The sequence below is a fragment of the Mustela nivalis genome, assembly GCF_964662115.1.
Source record: "Mustela nivalis genome assembly, chromosome: 10".
In the NCBI taxonomy this organism is placed as follows: domain Eukaryota; kingdom Metazoa; phylum Chordata; class Mammalia; order Carnivora; family Mustelidae; genus Mustela; species Mustela nivalis.
Genome location: NC_139029.1, coordinates 106,075,091 through 106,092,686, shown reverse-complemented (window position 1 = coordinate 106,092,686; position 17,596 = coordinate 106,075,091). Strand labels below are relative to the sequence as shown.

The 17,596-nt window shown below is 39.9% G+C and overlaps 1 protein-coding gene across 4 annotated transcripts in view; it reads right to left on the bottom strand.

Moving 5' to 3' along the window:
* The window catches only part of CLCC1 (chloride channel CLIC like 1), a 29,369-nt gene that overhangs the window by 3,048 nt on the left and 8,725 nt on the right, over positions 1 to 17,596 (bottom strand). For all 4 annotated transcript variants that reach the window (XR_014299779.1, XM_082687581.1, XM_082687582.1 and 1 more), the window contains 9 exons: positions 14,538 to 14,678; positions 14,049 to 14,150; positions 10,786 to 10,893; positions 8,592 to 8,813; positions 7,049 to 7,189; positions 4,927 to 5,020; positions 3,407 to 3,504; positions 2,972 to 3,118; positions 304 to 645 (listed from right to left, as the gene is read on the bottom strand). Coding sequence is in view for 3 of the 4 variants with exons in the window: in XM_082687581.1 (XP_082543707.1) it covers positions 304 to 645; positions 2,972 to 3,118; positions 3,407 to 3,504; positions 4,927 to 5,020; positions 7,049 to 7,189; positions 8,592 to 8,813; positions 10,786 to 10,893; positions 14,049 to 14,150; positions 14,538 to 14,666 (1,383 nt within the window). In the remaining variant the exon portion in view is untranslated. The remainder of the gene's footprint in view (positions 1 to 303; positions 646 to 2,971; positions 3,119 to 3,406; positions 3,505 to 4,926; positions 5,021 to 7,048; positions 7,190 to 8,591; positions 8,814 to 10,785; positions 10,894 to 14,048; positions 14,151 to 14,537; positions 14,679 to 17,596) is intronic.

The following is a 17,596-nucleotide window of genomic DNA, read 5'->3' as shown; positions in this document are numbered from 1 at the left end:
TCAGTGAGGACTTCTCTCTCAGCTCTTCAAAGGGCAGAAATCTCAGTCACGATTAGTTGGTTTCCTATGAATTAGCACCTGTACTAACTACTGGTTAATAGTATTTAACATAAAAGTTAAATCTCGTTTTAGTTCTAAGAAGGCCGAACTTTTGACCAGAAAAGAGAGAGTAAACAATTATATCAATAATGATATAATTAACCGTAGAAGGTAAAAGAGCAGAAACGCCTAACCAGAAGCTCCACAGGAAGCACTGAGGTCTAGCAGGATGGGGGATGGCAAAATAAACAATTGCTGACTTACACAGGGTACGGCCTTGGGATGCTGTCTCTCCTCTGCCTGGGGTACATCACATGGCCGGAGCACTTCGGGGCTCTTGTTGCCAGTCCTAGGCCTCAAGTCAACATCTCTCTCTCTCATACCATCTCTTCTTCCCTCATATGTTTTGTCATAAGGGCCTTGCTCAAAGGGGCCGAAGTGGCCTCTATAAGGGAAATCTGCATCACCTGCTCCACCATGGGGTCTATAATCAACTTCCTGCAGCCGTCCTCTATCACCTGGCTTAAGGGCCCGGGGAGGTTCTCTCTCAGGACCACCTATATGTCTCAGCATATTTACTGATTTTCCAGCACCATAGCAGAAACTCTAGAAGGAAAAGAAAAAAATACATAGTATTTAATGGCTGACTTACAATGAAATTATTCAGGGTGCTAACAAAATTACCTAACTTGACTCAAGGGCATTTGGAGACATAAACATGTTTATTTTACCATTGTTTCATTTGTGACCCCTTGCTTAGATTAATACTAGGCCAGAATAGCCAATAAAATGTGAGAAATCACTAAGTGTTAAGTAGACATTTCAATCAGCTGAACACATTTTGACTGAATTCTAACAAGGGCAGTTGGCTAAAACCTAGAAACTGAAACTGGAAGGTACTGATTGATAACTGCTCATCAACTGTCTATCTTCACACCCAGTATATAAGGTAAACGATAAAAATCAGAGTTACACACATCATTACATAAACATTCTCATGTATGGTAGCTTTCCTACAAATACAAACTTGGCTTTAGTGACAACCAAAATCCTTTGAGTCCCATTTCATGGGAAAAACTAGGCAGCAGTTCTCAAACTCACCCCTGGTGGGGGTGTGTGTGTGGGGGGGGGGGGAATCCCTGGGACAGTTTCAGGGACTCTGTGAGGTCAAACTTTCCGTATTTCAAAGACCTTAAGTCTTTTTTTACTCTTCCCTTTTGAGTGTATGGTGGAGTCTGCTGGGGACGGAGTGACTTCCTTACTGATGGCTCGACTGTGTGCTTGTATAGACTTATATTTGAAATTTTTCTTAGTTTTCATTCCTAATATGGTAAATATCAATAAATAAAACCCCTATGAACAAGAGCTCTTTGTGGTCCTCAGTTTTTGTTTGTTTCTTGGAGGCTTTTCCTGTTTTTTTGTTTTGTTTTGTTTTGTTTGTGGTCTGCAGTTAAGACAGAAGGCAAAAGGATCCTAAAAACAAAAAGTTTGAAAATCACTGTGCTGGAGAAAACTATTTAAGATGAAGCAGTAAGAGATGATGGGTTTTTGCTTATAATACAGCTTCAGAGACTAAATACAAATCGTCCCCCACTTACAATGGTTCAACATATAATTGTTAGGCTTCACAATGCTAAGAAAGTCTTAGTGTGTTCTGTAGAAACTGTACCTTGAATTTATAATCTGGACCTTTTCCTGGACTAACGATTTGGGGTCCGATCCTCTCTGGTGATGCTGGGCAGGGCAGTTCTTGGTCAGCCATGGGGTCTTGAGGGCAAACAACCCCTACCTTCACAACCACATCTTACCCACACAGCCATTCTGTTTCTCACTTTCAGTACAATATTCAATGAACTATGTCAGATATGACACTTTGTTATAAACTGTTATAAAAATGGGCTTTGTATTAGATTGATTTTGCCCAATATTAGATTGATTTTGCCCAACTCCTCTGAGCAAGTTTAAGGTGGGCTAGGCTAAGTTATGATGTCCTGCAAGCTAAGTATAGTAAATCCTTTTTCAACTTACAGTACTTTCAAATTACAATGGGTTTATTGGGATGTAATCCTGTAAGTCTAGGAAAACCTGCACTACTAAACAATTCATGTCACCTAACAAAACCATATCCCTAAACCTGACTCCTGTAATCACAAGTCGAAAAAGCAAACAGGAACAATTTCAAAGTGAATGAAGTGTGGTAAGTTCTGTATCCTTAGGGAAAACAATCCTTTTTAATTATTATTAATTTAAATTGGAAGGTACTAATTGATAATTACTCCTATGTTGTGTATATTCACACCCCTCAGAAAAAGTAAATGCTGAAAATATTTAAAGTTGTAAATTTTAAATAGGTTAATTCCTTTACAAATACAAACCTGGCTTTTACCATAGCACTTCTGGGTTCTTTACATTTTATGTGACAACTGCTTTATTAGGGAAAGGGCTGAAAATCAACAATAAAAAAGCTAAAGAGACAACAGATGAATGATGAATGTTTCCTCTTAATAAATGTCTGTTCCTGGATCCCCCAACTTTCTCAGTAACTCACCTTCTCCCACATCCCTACTTAATTCTGTGGAAAAGCCAATGCTCCTCCCCCTCTCAGTGCTGCAAAAACCCCAGACTGAAATAAGGCCCTCTTTCTCAAAGAGGACAAAAACAACTGACTTCATGTATATTAATTCACCAAGTTGAAGAACAAATTTAGAAAAATGTTATTATTCTAAGTCACTGCCATGACATCTACAATCAAACTTAAGAATCGTTTCCTTGCTTAAATATACATGTAAGTAAAAATAAATCTCTATCACTTAAAAATCTTCTTTTCATACCATTAAGCCTAATTTAGCCTGATTTACAACAGCAAAAAAGTCAAGTTTTAGAATTGCCTTTTTTCTCCAAGTGCTGTTAACAAACCATGCTGTATACTAACCAGGACAGCCAATGCCATAATGATCAGCACTGGAATGTGAAGTAATACTGGAATCTCCTTCATGAACTCTTTAATAAATTCACCAGCTCCCTTCCCAACGTATTTCAACGGCTCTGTGACAAAGTTGGTGAATGTAACTGCCAGTGCCTAAAACAAAAGATAACAGCAACTTAATTTTTCTCTCAAACGACTCAACAGAATGAGCCAAAATTCACTGTACACTGGGGCCAAAATTACATTCCTAAGTTAAAATGCTTTTGATGTCCTGCAAATCATTGTGTAATGGAAGTATTTTCTCTAGAATGAGGATTTATTATTAGCAAAATGTTTAAAAAAAAAAACACTAACAACTTTTAATAAATACAAGAGGTTTTTTTTTTTTTTTTTTTTTTTTTACTAACTTTGTATAAGTAATTTTACAAATGTATTCTATACCTTTGTTGGTGGAACCAACCAAATAGGGTTGACTAATAAGAGTTCATAGTATTTTTGGCATGGGTCATCCTTATAGGTCCATGAGCTTCTTAACAATTCTATTTAGAGAAACAGACAAAACACTGAGTCATTAAAAAAAAAAAAAGGTTGCATTTCATTTCCAAATAAGACAATAATTTGGTTTTGTCCCTGTCCCCACCACCAACCAATTTTAAATGCTGTACTTGTAACACTGACTTAAAAATTTTTCATCTTATGTCCAAAATGTTTATCTTAAAAATCTCTTTAAATCAGACAAGTCTTATGTAGATAAAACATTATACTTTATGAAAACTTCTAAAAGGTAGGTATTAAGAACTGTTCTTCAGGGGCGCCTGGGTGGCTCAGTGGGTTAAGCCACTGCCTTCGGCTCAGGTCATGATCTCGGGGTCCCGGGATCGAGTCCCGCATCGGGCTCTCTGCTTAGCAGGGAGCCTGCTTCCCTCTCTCTCTCTCTGCCTGCCTCTCCATCTACTTGTGATTTCTCTCTGTCAAATAAATAAACAAAATCTTTAAAAAAAAAAAAAAAAAGAACTGTTCTTCACACACACAAATGAATCCAACTAAAACCACGGAAATCTGAGGGAGATCGCTGAATTATATGCAAGTTGATATCCTGGCTATGATCTCACATTGCCATCTTTGTGTAAGATGTTTACACGGGAGGAAAATGGGAAAAGGGCACATTGATTTGTTTTCCTTCCAACTTCCTGTGCATCTAGAATTATCTCAGTAAAATTTCCATTTTAAAAAAATCCCTTACTTTACAACATAAAGAACATCAGTTCTCCCAATTTTTCTAAATTTTTAAAATCTAAACCTCCTAGAGGAGGCATTCGATTGTCCCCTGCACCCAGGAAGCAAGGCCAGATTGTTTTAGTTCCCACAACTTCTAAAGAAACGTTAATTCGGACACCCTATTTTATATAATCTGCGGAGATTCTATTCTGGGTCAGTTATTATGGACTTGCATTTATAAAGTGCCTTTGAACACTAAACCATTCCTATGGCTAGATATACAGAACTAAAGGCAGTCAACAGTAGAGAGAATGTATATACAATCTGTAAGGAAAAAGAAAGTTAAAGGACTGTCCTCTTAAGAAAAAAAATGTATAGTAAAGCTACAACATAAGATTTTGTAAGTCAGTATAAGGAGATTAAGTCTAAGATGGTATTAATTCATATAAACACTGACTCACTTCTTTAATGCACAAAATGGGCTAGACAGACAAGATGAGCACCGTCTCCATCACAGTCCAATGGAGGAGAGTGTAGCAGTATGGGGCCGGTGAAGACACAGTTCTTATTCCCTCCCCGTGAGGTTACATGAGCCAAGAGTCACGGTCTGAACCCTGACTTTTCAGGCATGTTCTTCTGACACTGAGATCTCAGTCATGGAAACCCTCCTTTCGGCATTTCATCATTTCTCTAAGTTATCTCCTTCCCGGAAAAAAATGAGGCCCAGTGAACCAACACCTTACCCCAGAGGCTTCCAATCCAGTCCATCTTCTCAGCACACACATTGTTTAACGGCTCCAGCTTGGCAACCTCGGCCTGATGCTGTGCGAACGCGAGCTGACCGACACCAAAAGGGTGCAGTGAGTGGCTGCGGACATGAAGGTTATGTCTACACATCCAAAACCCTGACTTCAAAATGTGCCTTCACCAGACACCAGACTGTTCACAGTTTTTTTAACAGGAAAAAATACATTTTTTAATGGCAGCTCTTTTCCACTCATGGCAAAGCAGTTTTAAAGCAAGGAGTGAGAATAAAGAACTACGATTACAAAGTACTTCTTTGTTAAGTACTTTTTTTTTTTAAAGATTTTATTCATTTATTTGACAGACCACAAGCAGGCAGAGAGGCAGGCAGAGAGAGAGAGGAGGAAGCAGGCTCCCCACTGAGCAGAAAGCCCGATGTGGTACTCAATCCCAGGACCCCGAGATCATGACCCAAGCCAAAAGCAGAGGCTTAACCCATTGAGCCACCCAGGTGCCCTGTTAAGTACTTTTGATGAGAAATGCAAACCTTTGTACTTTTTATAAAAAAGATTTAGTGTAAATCTAATTCATACCACACCCAAAAATATAGTTATATATATTAAATGACTACTTCTCATTTTCTTTCATAATTCATGATAAAAGGGAGTTTTGTTCTGGGTGGTTTTCAGCACAAGTGGCCTAGATAAAAAGATAACATTTTTTATATATCCAAGCCCTGGGGGAAACTGCCAAGATAACAATATTCAACCAAAGTTTTTTTCCTTTAATTTGAAAATAATTAGTTCTAGAAGCTATAGAACTTAGAGCAAAAGGTTAAGGATTGATTTAATCAGATAACTTCATCAAAAATATTTTGCTACTTGACTCATTCTGCCAGACAGATCTAAAATTGTCCTTCAGGGCGCCTGGGTGGCTCATTGGGTTAAAGCCTCTGCCTTCGGCTCAGGTCATGATCTCAGGGTCCTGGGATCAAGGCCCACATTGGGCTCTCTGCTCAGCAGGGAGCCTGCTTCCTCCTCTCTCTGCCTGCCTCTCTGCCTACTTGTGATCTCTGTCAAATAAATAAATAAAAATCTTTAAAAAAATAAATAAATAAAATAAAATTGTCTTTTAACGCGATTTCAACAGAACAGTAGTGCTTCATTTGACTCCATATTCACCATGACCCCAATTTTGAAAGAATTAAAATTTTGGAAAAAGACCAGAAATACCTGAAATTACTGAGGGCAATTATCTCTAGGTGACAAATTATATTTAACTTTTAAAAAACAAATTTCTGGGGTGCCTGGCTCAGTCAGTTAAGTATCTGCCTTTGGCTCAGGTCATGATCCTGGAGTCCTGGGATTTAAGCCCCACATTGGATTTCCTTTGCTCAGTGGGGAGTCTGCTCAAGGATTCTCTCTCCCTCTGCCCCACCTCCTGCTCACACTTGCTAATTAATTCTCAGTTTAAAAAAAAAAAATCAAGGGGCACCTAGGTGGCTCAGTCATTAAGTGTCTGCCTTCAACTCAGGTCATGATCCCAGGGTCCTGGGATTGAGCCCTATGTTGAGCTCCCCACTCTGTGGAACCCTGCTTCTCCCTCTCCCACTCCCCCTTCTTGTGTTCCCTCTCTCGCAGTCAAATAAATAAAATAAAATAAAATAAATACAAATCTTCAATATTTTTTTAATAAATTTTTTTTTTTTTAAATCAAACTTCTCTGTATAACTTTTTATTTATTCTAAATTGTCTACCATCAACATACCATTTCATATTCAGAAAATAACCTAGCTTTTAAAAAATAACATTTTGATATCCTTTCTGGCAAAGAATAAAAGGACATACTCTACACTACCTACACAAAATTCTTAAAAATGCATCTACCTAGCTCTATTCCAATTTAGCCACCCAGATGCCACCCGTCAGAAACTGGGTTACGAATCAGGCCTGCCCCAAACCAGTCAGGAACCCAGAACACCAGAGACAGGAGAGCAGCTGCCAGCACCCCCACCCCCCGCCCCATCTCCAATCACTGCAGACACTTTAAGTCAGGCACTGCGGTCTTCTGTTATTATGAAGTAACAGTGAAAAACATGAAAATGCTCCACCTATTTGATACCTTATATAAATACATCCAATTCCATCCCAAACTGACGAGGAAACTGATGAATAACACACGTCTCAGCTGGGTGTACCAATGTACATACGTCCACAGCTCGGTAGCTACTAATCCCACAATACAGAGCAGACACAGAAGCACCTCGAAAACAGAAAGAAGCAGAGAGCAGGGTTACTGCTAAGCCACCCTCCCAGCTGAAAAATGATAATCATCAGCAAAAACAAAGAACTGGCCTCAAATATGCAACATCATCTGTGCCACACTCGGCCACAGAGGTGGCAACAGACAAGTGTCGTCATCCGGGTTCTTAACGTGATTACAGCAGAGGGGCTTCTTTTTTATTTAAATTCAATTAACATACAGTGTATTATTAGTTTCAGAGGTAGAGGTCAGTGATTCATCAGTTGCACAGAACACCCAGTGCTCATTTCATCACATGTCCTCCTTAATGCCCATCCCCCCCTTCTCCCCTCCAGCAACCCTGCCTGTTTCCTGGTTAAGAGTCTCTTATGTGCATCCTACATAGTCATATTTAAGAGTTTCTGTCCTCCATGAGTCATTTATTCCCCACTGTCACTCTAGGATGAATATATTTATGGAACACCCATCCTGTATCTATAATTCCAAAACCCAGAAACCTCTAAATGAGAATGTTATCTTTTAAATTTGGTGACAAACACCTGACTCGAATTGTCATTTGATAAATTTTATTTTCTCAATCAGTTGATTATTGATATATTTTTGTGATGGAATATCAGCGTGTTTGCTTTACTAAGTGCTGGCCCGAACATGATGGGTGTTATATTAAATTCAGTATCTGTCCTGTATTGCTTTATGTAATAGCCCCAAGATTTCATGTAAGAGACTGTGGATGTGTATTATTTCCACATTAAAGATTGAAAGTGAAAAAATAAAAAATAAAAAATAAACAGGGAACAAGAATCAGAATAAAGGTTTACTTGACCAGGAAAAAAAAAAAAAAAAGAGTCTCTTATGTGGTTAGCCTCCCTCTCTGATTATGTCTTTTATTTTTTTCCTCTCTTCCCCTATGATCCTGTCTTTTGTATCTTAAATTCCATATATCAGCGAGATCATATGATAATTGTCTTTCTGACTGGCTTGTTATTTCACTTAACAAAACACCTTCTAGTTCCAGCCACATCATTGCAAATGGCAAGACTTCTTTTTTTTGATGACTGAATAATATTCCATTATATATACCACATCTTCTTTATCCATTCTTCAGCTGATGACATCTGGACTCTTTCCACAGTTCGGTTACTGTGGACACTGCTGCTATAGACATTGGGGTGCAGGTGCCCCTTCGGATCACTACATTTGTATCTTTGGAGTAAATTCCCAGTAGTTTGCTGGGTCATAGGGTAGCTCTATTTTTCAATTTCTTGAGGAACTTCCACACTGTTTCCCAGAGTGGCTGCACCAGCTTGCATTACCACCAACAGTGTAAGAGAGTTCTATGGTGGAGTTTTTAAAGCATTATTTTAAATGAGCTGTTACTTATGTCCCCCTTGTCCCATCTTACCATCAACACATTATATGGATCCACTCCAAAGGAGTCTTCAAATCGCCACTTCCATGTTTCAAAATCATGAAGCTTAAAATTAATTAAAATATCACTTAGTGCATCATCCAAGGCTCCTGGTTTCCAATCCTCTCCACTGAGAAACTTCTGTATTTCTAACAAGGTTTGTCTTTTTAGAATAATCTCAGCATCATAATGCATATCATCTTGGTTTTCTTCAGGCTGTATTTCCCCAAAAAACAGAAAAGAGAAACACTTCAAGACAAAAGCCGATTTGGAACTAAATACATTTGTGGTTTGTATTTCACTTGTATAAAATAGGAGTAATATTATCCATCTATTTGTCTCACATAATGACGAGAGATCATACATGTGAAAACCATTTCAAAAATTATAAAACTCTATGCAAATAAGATACTTTGCATTTTACCAAAATACAGTTGATTCTTACTATTGGCAACAGTTTGTTCTAGGACGTCACCTCGGACACTAGTTAACGAATACCTGAGCTATGGCTCCTACAGGAAATACAGGGTTGTGTTTCTACCAAGACATTTTCATCAGCCAGTCAATACACAACCCTTTTATGTGTTTCTACTTAAAGATACCTTATTTAATACTTTTGATTAACCCTGAATGCACAGCAAACAACACCGTAACTCCTGCCCAAAAAAAAAAGCTTATCTAACAGGAGTATTTTCCCTGGTAAGCACATCCTAGCCTTCTCACGGCTCAGAGACACTAGACCACACTACTCCTGGGAGTTAAACATCCAAATAACATCAACAAAAGTGTGAAATATGAAGCACTAAATAAACCATAAAGAAGTACTTGTTTACAGTCTGAGAGCTGAAAACAGAAGACAGAACAAAGCTTTGCTCAGCCTCAGCTAGGACTGGGCACACCAGGCATCGCATATGCTTTGCTGCTTTGTGTGTGTCCGAGAGGCGCACAAATGCTCTGCAAGTACTGACTCTGAGATTACAAAAGGTTAGCAAGTACGTAAATTCACAAATACGGAACCCACAAATAATGAGCATCAACTGCTTATTTTGATTCATTTACGACTTTCCATTTGCTAACTTTATTTTCAAGTACCCTAAAATACAATAACACAAATTTTTTTTAAAAAGGATCTCAAAAAGGGGCACCTGGGTGGCTCAGTAGGTTAAGGCCTCTGCCTTTGGCTTGGGTCATGGTCCCAGGGTCCTGGGATCCAGCCCCGCATCGGGCTCTCTGCTCAGCAGGGAGCCTGCTTCCTCCCCTCTCTCTCTCTGCCTGCCTCTCTCCTCTCTGCCTACTTCTGATCTCTGTCAAGTAAATAAATATAATCTTAAAAAAAAAAAAAAAAAAACTCAGAAAGCAGGCAAATAACCTGGAGTTTCCATGAACAAACATGATATTTATAACTATCTTTATTAACGTGAGTTCAGGTTAGCAATATCACTATGAACATTTTACATTCATTAACTGTTAAGCAAAATGTTTCTCTTTCACAAGAGTAAATACAGATACTTATATAAAAGCAAATATAAAGTCAGGAAAAAAAGTGTCACGTAACAACACAAGTCATCACTAACGTGAAAAAGCAGTCATCCATTACTATATCTAAAAAACCTTGAACTAAAAAAAGCAAAACACAAAAACCTTGAGCTAAATGCCAATTACCTCCATCATAGGAATTTTTTGGCTCTATCTGTATCCTCATCCCACACACACTTATAAGACTTGACTAAAAGGATGCATGTATGAGAACATCTGCTTTTTCACTTCAAAAATAAGATGGGATTATTAAATATTTATCTAACACTCCTTCCCCTTAAGTTTTCTTGATGTTTGGACTCCTCGGAGTGAAAACAAGAACTCTAAAAAAATGGAATCTTAACATTAATTATGGACAATATGCACATGATATGCAATTCTATAAAGGAGCCCTTGCCACAGTAAAAAGCTTCCAGGTGGGTGGAGGACCTACTTAAAACACACTGTTCTTTTCTCAGCATAGAACGATCTTTTATCATATGAACAAGAAAGTGTGCAAGTGGTCAGCATAGAATTTCCTTGCCAACTCACAAAAGTATTAAATTTCCAACTGTTTAGTAAAAATCAAACAACAAATTTAAGGTACCTCCCCACATCTGAAATTAATAATTAAAATATCTACCACAGTAATTAATATCCCACCAACACTCACAAGTCCAAGCTTTCTGGCTTCAATCAAAATCTTATGTAAGTATCTCCTAAAAACAGGATTGCTTTGACTTTCATAGTCTTCCTTCTTCTTCTTCTCACACTCATCGATCTGTAATTACAGAATAAATTCAACATTAGACAGCATCCAAGTTTCACATAAGGGTCAAGTTTCTAGCCTAGCGGCCCCATCAATATCAAAGTAAGGATATCACTTTCATATCCGTTATCACTTATATGAAAATACAGAACTTCCTACCTTCTGTGGGTTCTCTTTGCAAAGGGCAAGTAGGTAACAAATGAGGAACATATGTCCAGCACTTAGCCCCAAATGGCAGTTTTTCTGATGACTTTCAGCATTTTTTTTTAAAAGACTGATCTATTTGAGAGGGGGAGAGAGAGAGTGAGCACACGCACAGCAGGAGGGGCAAAGGGAGTGAGAGAGACCATATCAAGCACACTGCTCTGAGAGCGGAGCCAGATGTGGGGTTGGATCTCCCAACTCTGAGATCGTGCCCTGAACTGAAATGAAGAGTTGGAAGCTTAACCAACTGAGCCACCCAGGCGCCCCTCACTTTCAGCAATTTTAAAGCTGAAGATCATGAAGCAAGGGGCAGAGATGCAGATGAGAAGATTATCTGGGACAATCTGCCTCTTCCCAATCCCAAAGCAATGATTCAGTGAGCAAAGGAATAAAAGGAAGAAGAAAAGGAAGGAAGAAAGAAAAAACAGAGATAGAGAAACATAAAAGATGAAGCCAGAAGATGAAATGAAGGGCACATCAAGGAGTTTCTTGAACGTGTGTATTACTTTTGGTCTTTCACTAATTTTTCCTGTCAACGACTGAGCACGCCCAACTCTACAGGCCACACTTCAGGAAGGCAGAAACACGGCTTCTCCAGAGCATCTGAGCATGGCAACCCTCCGCACATAATTCATCCTTCAGATTTCCTCTGAACTGAGTTCTACAAACACCACAGTGGTCAAGTCACTGAGTGAGGGCAGTTCATATCTTAGATGCAAATTACCTTAGAACTGCCTTGGAACCTGTGATAACCAACTTTTATTTTCTAACTGAGTGTGAACCACAAGTTGAGTTAGCATTTGAAATAGGCTTCAGATGATGAACATGACAACAAGTCACACACAGACTTAGGAGAGAAGGACCCTTGAAAAGTCACATGGCAGTTTCCTCCACATGCAGGCAAGGTTTACAAACCTTTTTAAATTTCTCTTTAAGAGAATTTCTGAGAGAGAATGTACAAGCAGGAGGTGGGGGGGTGGGCAAAAGGAGAGGTGAATCTTTTTTTTTTTTTTAAAAGATTTTATTTATTTGTCAGAGAGAGCGAGAGCGAGCACAGGCAGACAGAGTGGAAGGCAGAGTAAGAGGGAGAAGCAGGCTCCCTGCGGAGCAAGGAGCCCAATGTGGGACTCGATCCCAGGACGCTGGGATCATGACCTGAGCCGAAGGCAGCTGCTTAACCAACTGAGCCACCCAGGCGTCCCAGGAGAGGTGAATCTTAAACAGGCTCCACACTCAGCACGGAGCCCCTCATGGGGCTCAATCTCACCACCCTGAGATCATGACCTGAGCTGGAATCAAGAGTCAAATGTTTAACCAACTGAGCTACCCAGGATAGCTCAGTTAAGAGAATGTTTTGTGTGGGATTTTTTTTCTTTTTTCTTTTTTTTTAGATTTTATTTATTTATTTGAGTGAGAGAGAGCCAGCATGAGAGGGGAGAAGGTCAGAGGGAGAAGCAGACTCCCCATGGAGCTGGGAGCCCAATGCAGGACTCGATCCCAGGACTCCAGGATCATGACCTGAGCCAAAGGCAGTCGCCCAATCAACTGAGCCACCCAGGCACCCATTGTTTGTTTGTTTTTTTCTTTTAAGACTTATTTATTTTGTGGGTGGGCAGAGGAAGAGGGAGTCTCAAGCAGACTCCATATTGAGCATGGAGCCTGACACAGGGCTAGATCTCACGACCCTGAAATCACAACCTGAGTGGAAATCAATTAACTGCATCACCCAGGCGCCATGAGAATGTTTTATAAAACAAGGACTCGAGACTCCATTTTATCAATCATATTTTTACATGCTAAGCCCAAGATGCAAAGAATGGAGTGGAAAAGTTCTGTATTTCCTAGTGTGCAGCCAAACAAGCTTATCAAGCTCATGATACTACAAAACACAGTTAAACTGAAGCAAAATTTATCAAATGAGACAGCATTCACACCCAAAAAGAACCACAGCAGCACTGACAGATCTGGAATTGAGATCTCTGTATCTCTGCTCACAAGTTCTCCCAGTCTCTCATGCTGGAAACCTCCCTCCTCCACTCTATCCCTCTTCTCTCCTCCCTCAGCTACCCAAATTTACCTATTCCACCTTGGAGAAATCTAACATTTTCCTCTTCAACACCTGTCACGGCCTCAGTTGGAACATTGGGCATTGCTGGACCTCTGCTACCCTCTCCTTCAGCAACCCCCTTCCACTGGGCCACCAGCTGATGGCCTCCATAGCCAAGAGGCCAGTTCCCACTCCACAGCATATATTCAAACCCCTTAAAAATCTTGCTTTAAAATTTCCTTTCTCATAAACTCCACTTCAGCCACACAAATAAAAATATTGGATAAATGAAGGAATAGCTACCAGATTCTAAATTATAATAATCCCTTATATTTGCAAGAGTAATTCTTACATTTCATGGGTTGCCTTTGTCATGAGTCTATTGTGACCCAGAACTGTGAAAGGTGACAGAAAATCAAAAACAAATAGAACATATTCCTTGTCCCTGGGGCACCTGGCTGGCTCAGTGGGTTAAACGTCTGTCTTTGGCTCAGGTCATGATCCAGGGTCCTGGGATCGAGCCCCTGTCAGGCTCCCTGCTCAGTGGGAAGCCTGCTTCTCCCTCTCCTCCCTGCTCATGCTCTCTTCTCACTATTTCTCTCTCTCTCAAATAAATAAAATCTTTAAAAATATATAAATATATCCCTTGTCCCAAGAAATGTTCAGTATGGTAAAGAAGTAATTATAACATGGTGCGATAAATGTTATTACAGGAAAATAAGAGTACTTAAAAACAAACAAACAAAAAAAGGCAAGGCCAGAGTAATGAAAAAGAAGACAAGGCTAGAGTAACTAAAGAAAAAATTATACATAAATTGTGCAGTACATACATAGAAACACATACAATGTTAGGAAAGACAGGAAACAGAGCAATATACTGTAAGCATAAAATTCATGAATTAAAAAAAGTTCAAACCTTATGAGTTAAAGAATCAAGTTTGCTATGACATTCCAACAATTCATCACCATGTGACAAGTCGGGACTGACTTCTTTTTTCTCTGATACACCATATTTTACCTAAAGCAAAAGAGAGATTTTATTTCTTCATAGTTCAGTTATGAAAATAACCTAAAGTTAATGAAAACTAAATTTTGACTTCATCATCTTATGACTTTGTCATATTCTTCATCTGTGTTGAACAGCCAAAACAAGTCTCAAATTTACTAGCTAAGAACTAAAATCAAGTTAGTTGGCAGCTCGGCAGGCTTTACATTCATATTCAACACAGAAATAAGCAGGTGGGGCTGAAATCATCTTGGACTAAGACCCAGGGAGATAGTCTACATGGCTGCTAGTCATTGGTACATGACTCTTGACTCTGGAAGCTCTGTGAGTAACAGATGTAGACTATTTCCATGACAGGACCAATAAGATCTTACACACACGCATTTTTTTTTTTAATACCTGAGATTTTCTCATTGTTCCCGAAGCAGCATCATAGTTAAGCATGTCTGTGGGGTCAATCCAGTCATCGTCATGAGCATAACCGGTTATTAGCCACAGACACTCACAAAGGAGCAGAGAATACAGCATCCTGCATGAAAGCTAAAAAAAATTTTAATAGACATAATGAAATATAATTATTTTTAGAAGAAATGGTCTTGTAATAAAAACTATCTACTTCCTTCTAGTGCTAAGATAAAGTTTTCTTTCTGAATAATAACTGAAATAAAAATACTCAGTAAAATGGTATTCACATTTCAACACATACACACCTATCTGCACTGAGACAAAAAGAAAATAGGAACTTTTCATATGATTCACAATTCCATTCCTTGGTTTATACCCAAGGAATGAAAACACATATCCACACAAAAACTTTGTGCTAATGTTTACAACCAACATTATTCACAACAGCCAAAAATCAGAAATGATTCAAATGTCTCTCAATGGACAGGTAACTAAACTGTGGCATTTCGGCACAATGGGAGACTCCAGACATAAAAAGGGATGAAGTATTACCGCGTGCTACAACACGGACAAACCTCGAGAACACTGTGTTGTGAAAGACCACACAGTAGAGGGTCCCAACAATATGAAATGTCCAGAACAGGCAAATCTACATTGACAACGGTAGATTAGCAAGTGCTCAGTTCTGGGCTGGTAGTTAAATGGCACAGGATTTCTTTTTGAGGTGATGAACAATGATCTAAAACTGTGGTGATGTTTGCGTGTACCTGTGAATATACTAAAAACCACTGAACTGTGCTCTTTAAATGAGTAAACAGTATGTGAATCGCTGCCCAGTACAACTGCTTTTTTTTTTTTTTTTTAAGATTTTATTTATTTGACAGAGATCACAAGTAGGCAGAGAGGCAGGCAAAGAGAGAGAGGAAGGGAAGCATGCTCCCCACTGAGCAGAAAGCCCGATGTGGGGCTCTATCCCAGGACCCTGGCATCATGACCTGAGCCAAAGGCAGAGGCTTTAACCCACTGAGCCACCTAGGCACCCAGTACAACTGCTTTAAAAAAGAAGATGTATTTAACCAAAACCTCTTCCTCTCAAATTCTTTTTTTTAACACATGGAAAATAAGAAATGTATAAGATTAACATTCAAACAAGGTGACGGGGCACCTGGGTGGCTCAGTGGGTTAAAGCCTCTGCCTTCGGCTCAGGTCATGATCTCAGGGTCCTGGGATGGAGCCCCACGTCGGGCTCTCTGCTCAGCGGGGAGCCTGCTTCCCTTCCTCTCTCTCTATGCCTGCCTCTCTGCCTACTTGTGATCTGTCAAATGAATAAATAAAATCTTAAAAAAAAAAAAAACCAAGGTGACTGAACTCCCAAACCATTCATAGAAAATAACTTGTTTCATCTAAGCCTCTGCAGAAACACTGTCAAATCATTTCAAAACTTAATACCACCTTTATTTGACACTGTCCAGGGTAGTAGCCAGAAAGCTTATGTGGATATTTAAATTTAAACTAATTAAAATTAAATAAAATAAAAAGTTCAGTTCCTCATTCACACTATCTGCATTTCAAGTGCTCAACACCCACGTGGCCACCACAGTAGACAGCAGACAAGGCAGCTACAGAATATTTCCATCATCACAGAAAGTTCTTTTGGACAGCCTGTCTTATACTTAATATGAGTAAAAATCTGGTAAGGGAATTCCCAAGTCAGAAAGCCCTGGGTTTAGAGTCTAGCTGTAAAAAGAAAAGGCTGTACCACACACTCCTGCTCTGTGCTCCCAGTGTGCTCTGCTTACTCTTCCAGCACAACTCACAATGAAAAGAGCAACGTACTGGTCAGTATTTTTTTTTTAAAGATTTTATTTATTTTTTATTTGACAGAGAGCGAGATCACAAGTAGACAGAGAGGTAGACAGAGACAGAGGGGGAAGCAGGCTACCTGCCGAGCAGAGAGCCAGACGTGGGGCTCGATCCCAGGACCCTGAGATCAAGACCTGAGCTGAAGGCAGCGGCTTAATCCACTGAGCCACCCAGGCGCCCCCGTACTGGTCAGTATTGATCAGGCTCTTCACTGGCACAGTGGCTATCGCTCTTGGCTAAGCATTGGAAACACCTGGAGAGCTTCTAAAAATCTCAATCTTCCGGCCACATTCCAGATCAATCCAATCAGAATCTCCAAGACTGGGCTCCAGGTGCTGAGATTTTTAAAGCCCCTCAGGTGGCTCCAATACACAGCAAGGACAAAAAACCACAACGCTACGATGCGGACTTTTCCAGGGGGAAGTAACCTCTTACTCCCATTGGAATTCACCCCCCTGAGGACTCTCCATTTTGCCTGCTCCACCTCTCCATGCCCAAGACCTAGAACAGCGGCTGGTACATGAGAGGCATTCAACAAAATTTTGTTAAGCAGCAAATGCAAATGGTCAAAGCCACACAAGCAGTCACAGGGTTTTAGAGGTTCAAAGGGTAAAGCAAGCCCATCCTACTGGGGGAAACTGACATCACTTCATGGAGGAACAGGGGTGGAGATAGAGAAGCGGGGGTAAACGCGAAGAGGGCGAGATGAGGGAGACAGAGGAGCGAAGTGAACCCTCGAAACCGTAAACTCAAGGATGGACGTGCTGGGGCCGGGAGATGGTTGGATGACAAGGTAGGCTTGGGCGACTAGGCCCACAGCCAACCTCATCTGCTACCAGTAGCTATAAACGCATGGGAGCCACATCTGGGGAAGAGAAAAGCAGCAGTAAGTGTACAGAATGAGGGAAAAACTGGACTTGGTAGAGTCCTACAAGGAGGCTAAAGAGCATTCTAAAGATTAGTTCTTCAGCCCTCAACCACTGAGTGCCCGTAAGGCAACAACAAAAAGGTGTTATCACTAATTTCAAAGAAATTCAGAATGAGAACACGGTTTTGGGGAAAAGCTCAGCTTTCATTTGTTCAAAATCTACTAAACACCTACTGGATATTGGGCACTATCTTAGGTGATGGGGATACCAGGAAACTAGCCCAGGTTTTAAGAAGCTACATGGAGGGGAGGGGCACATGGG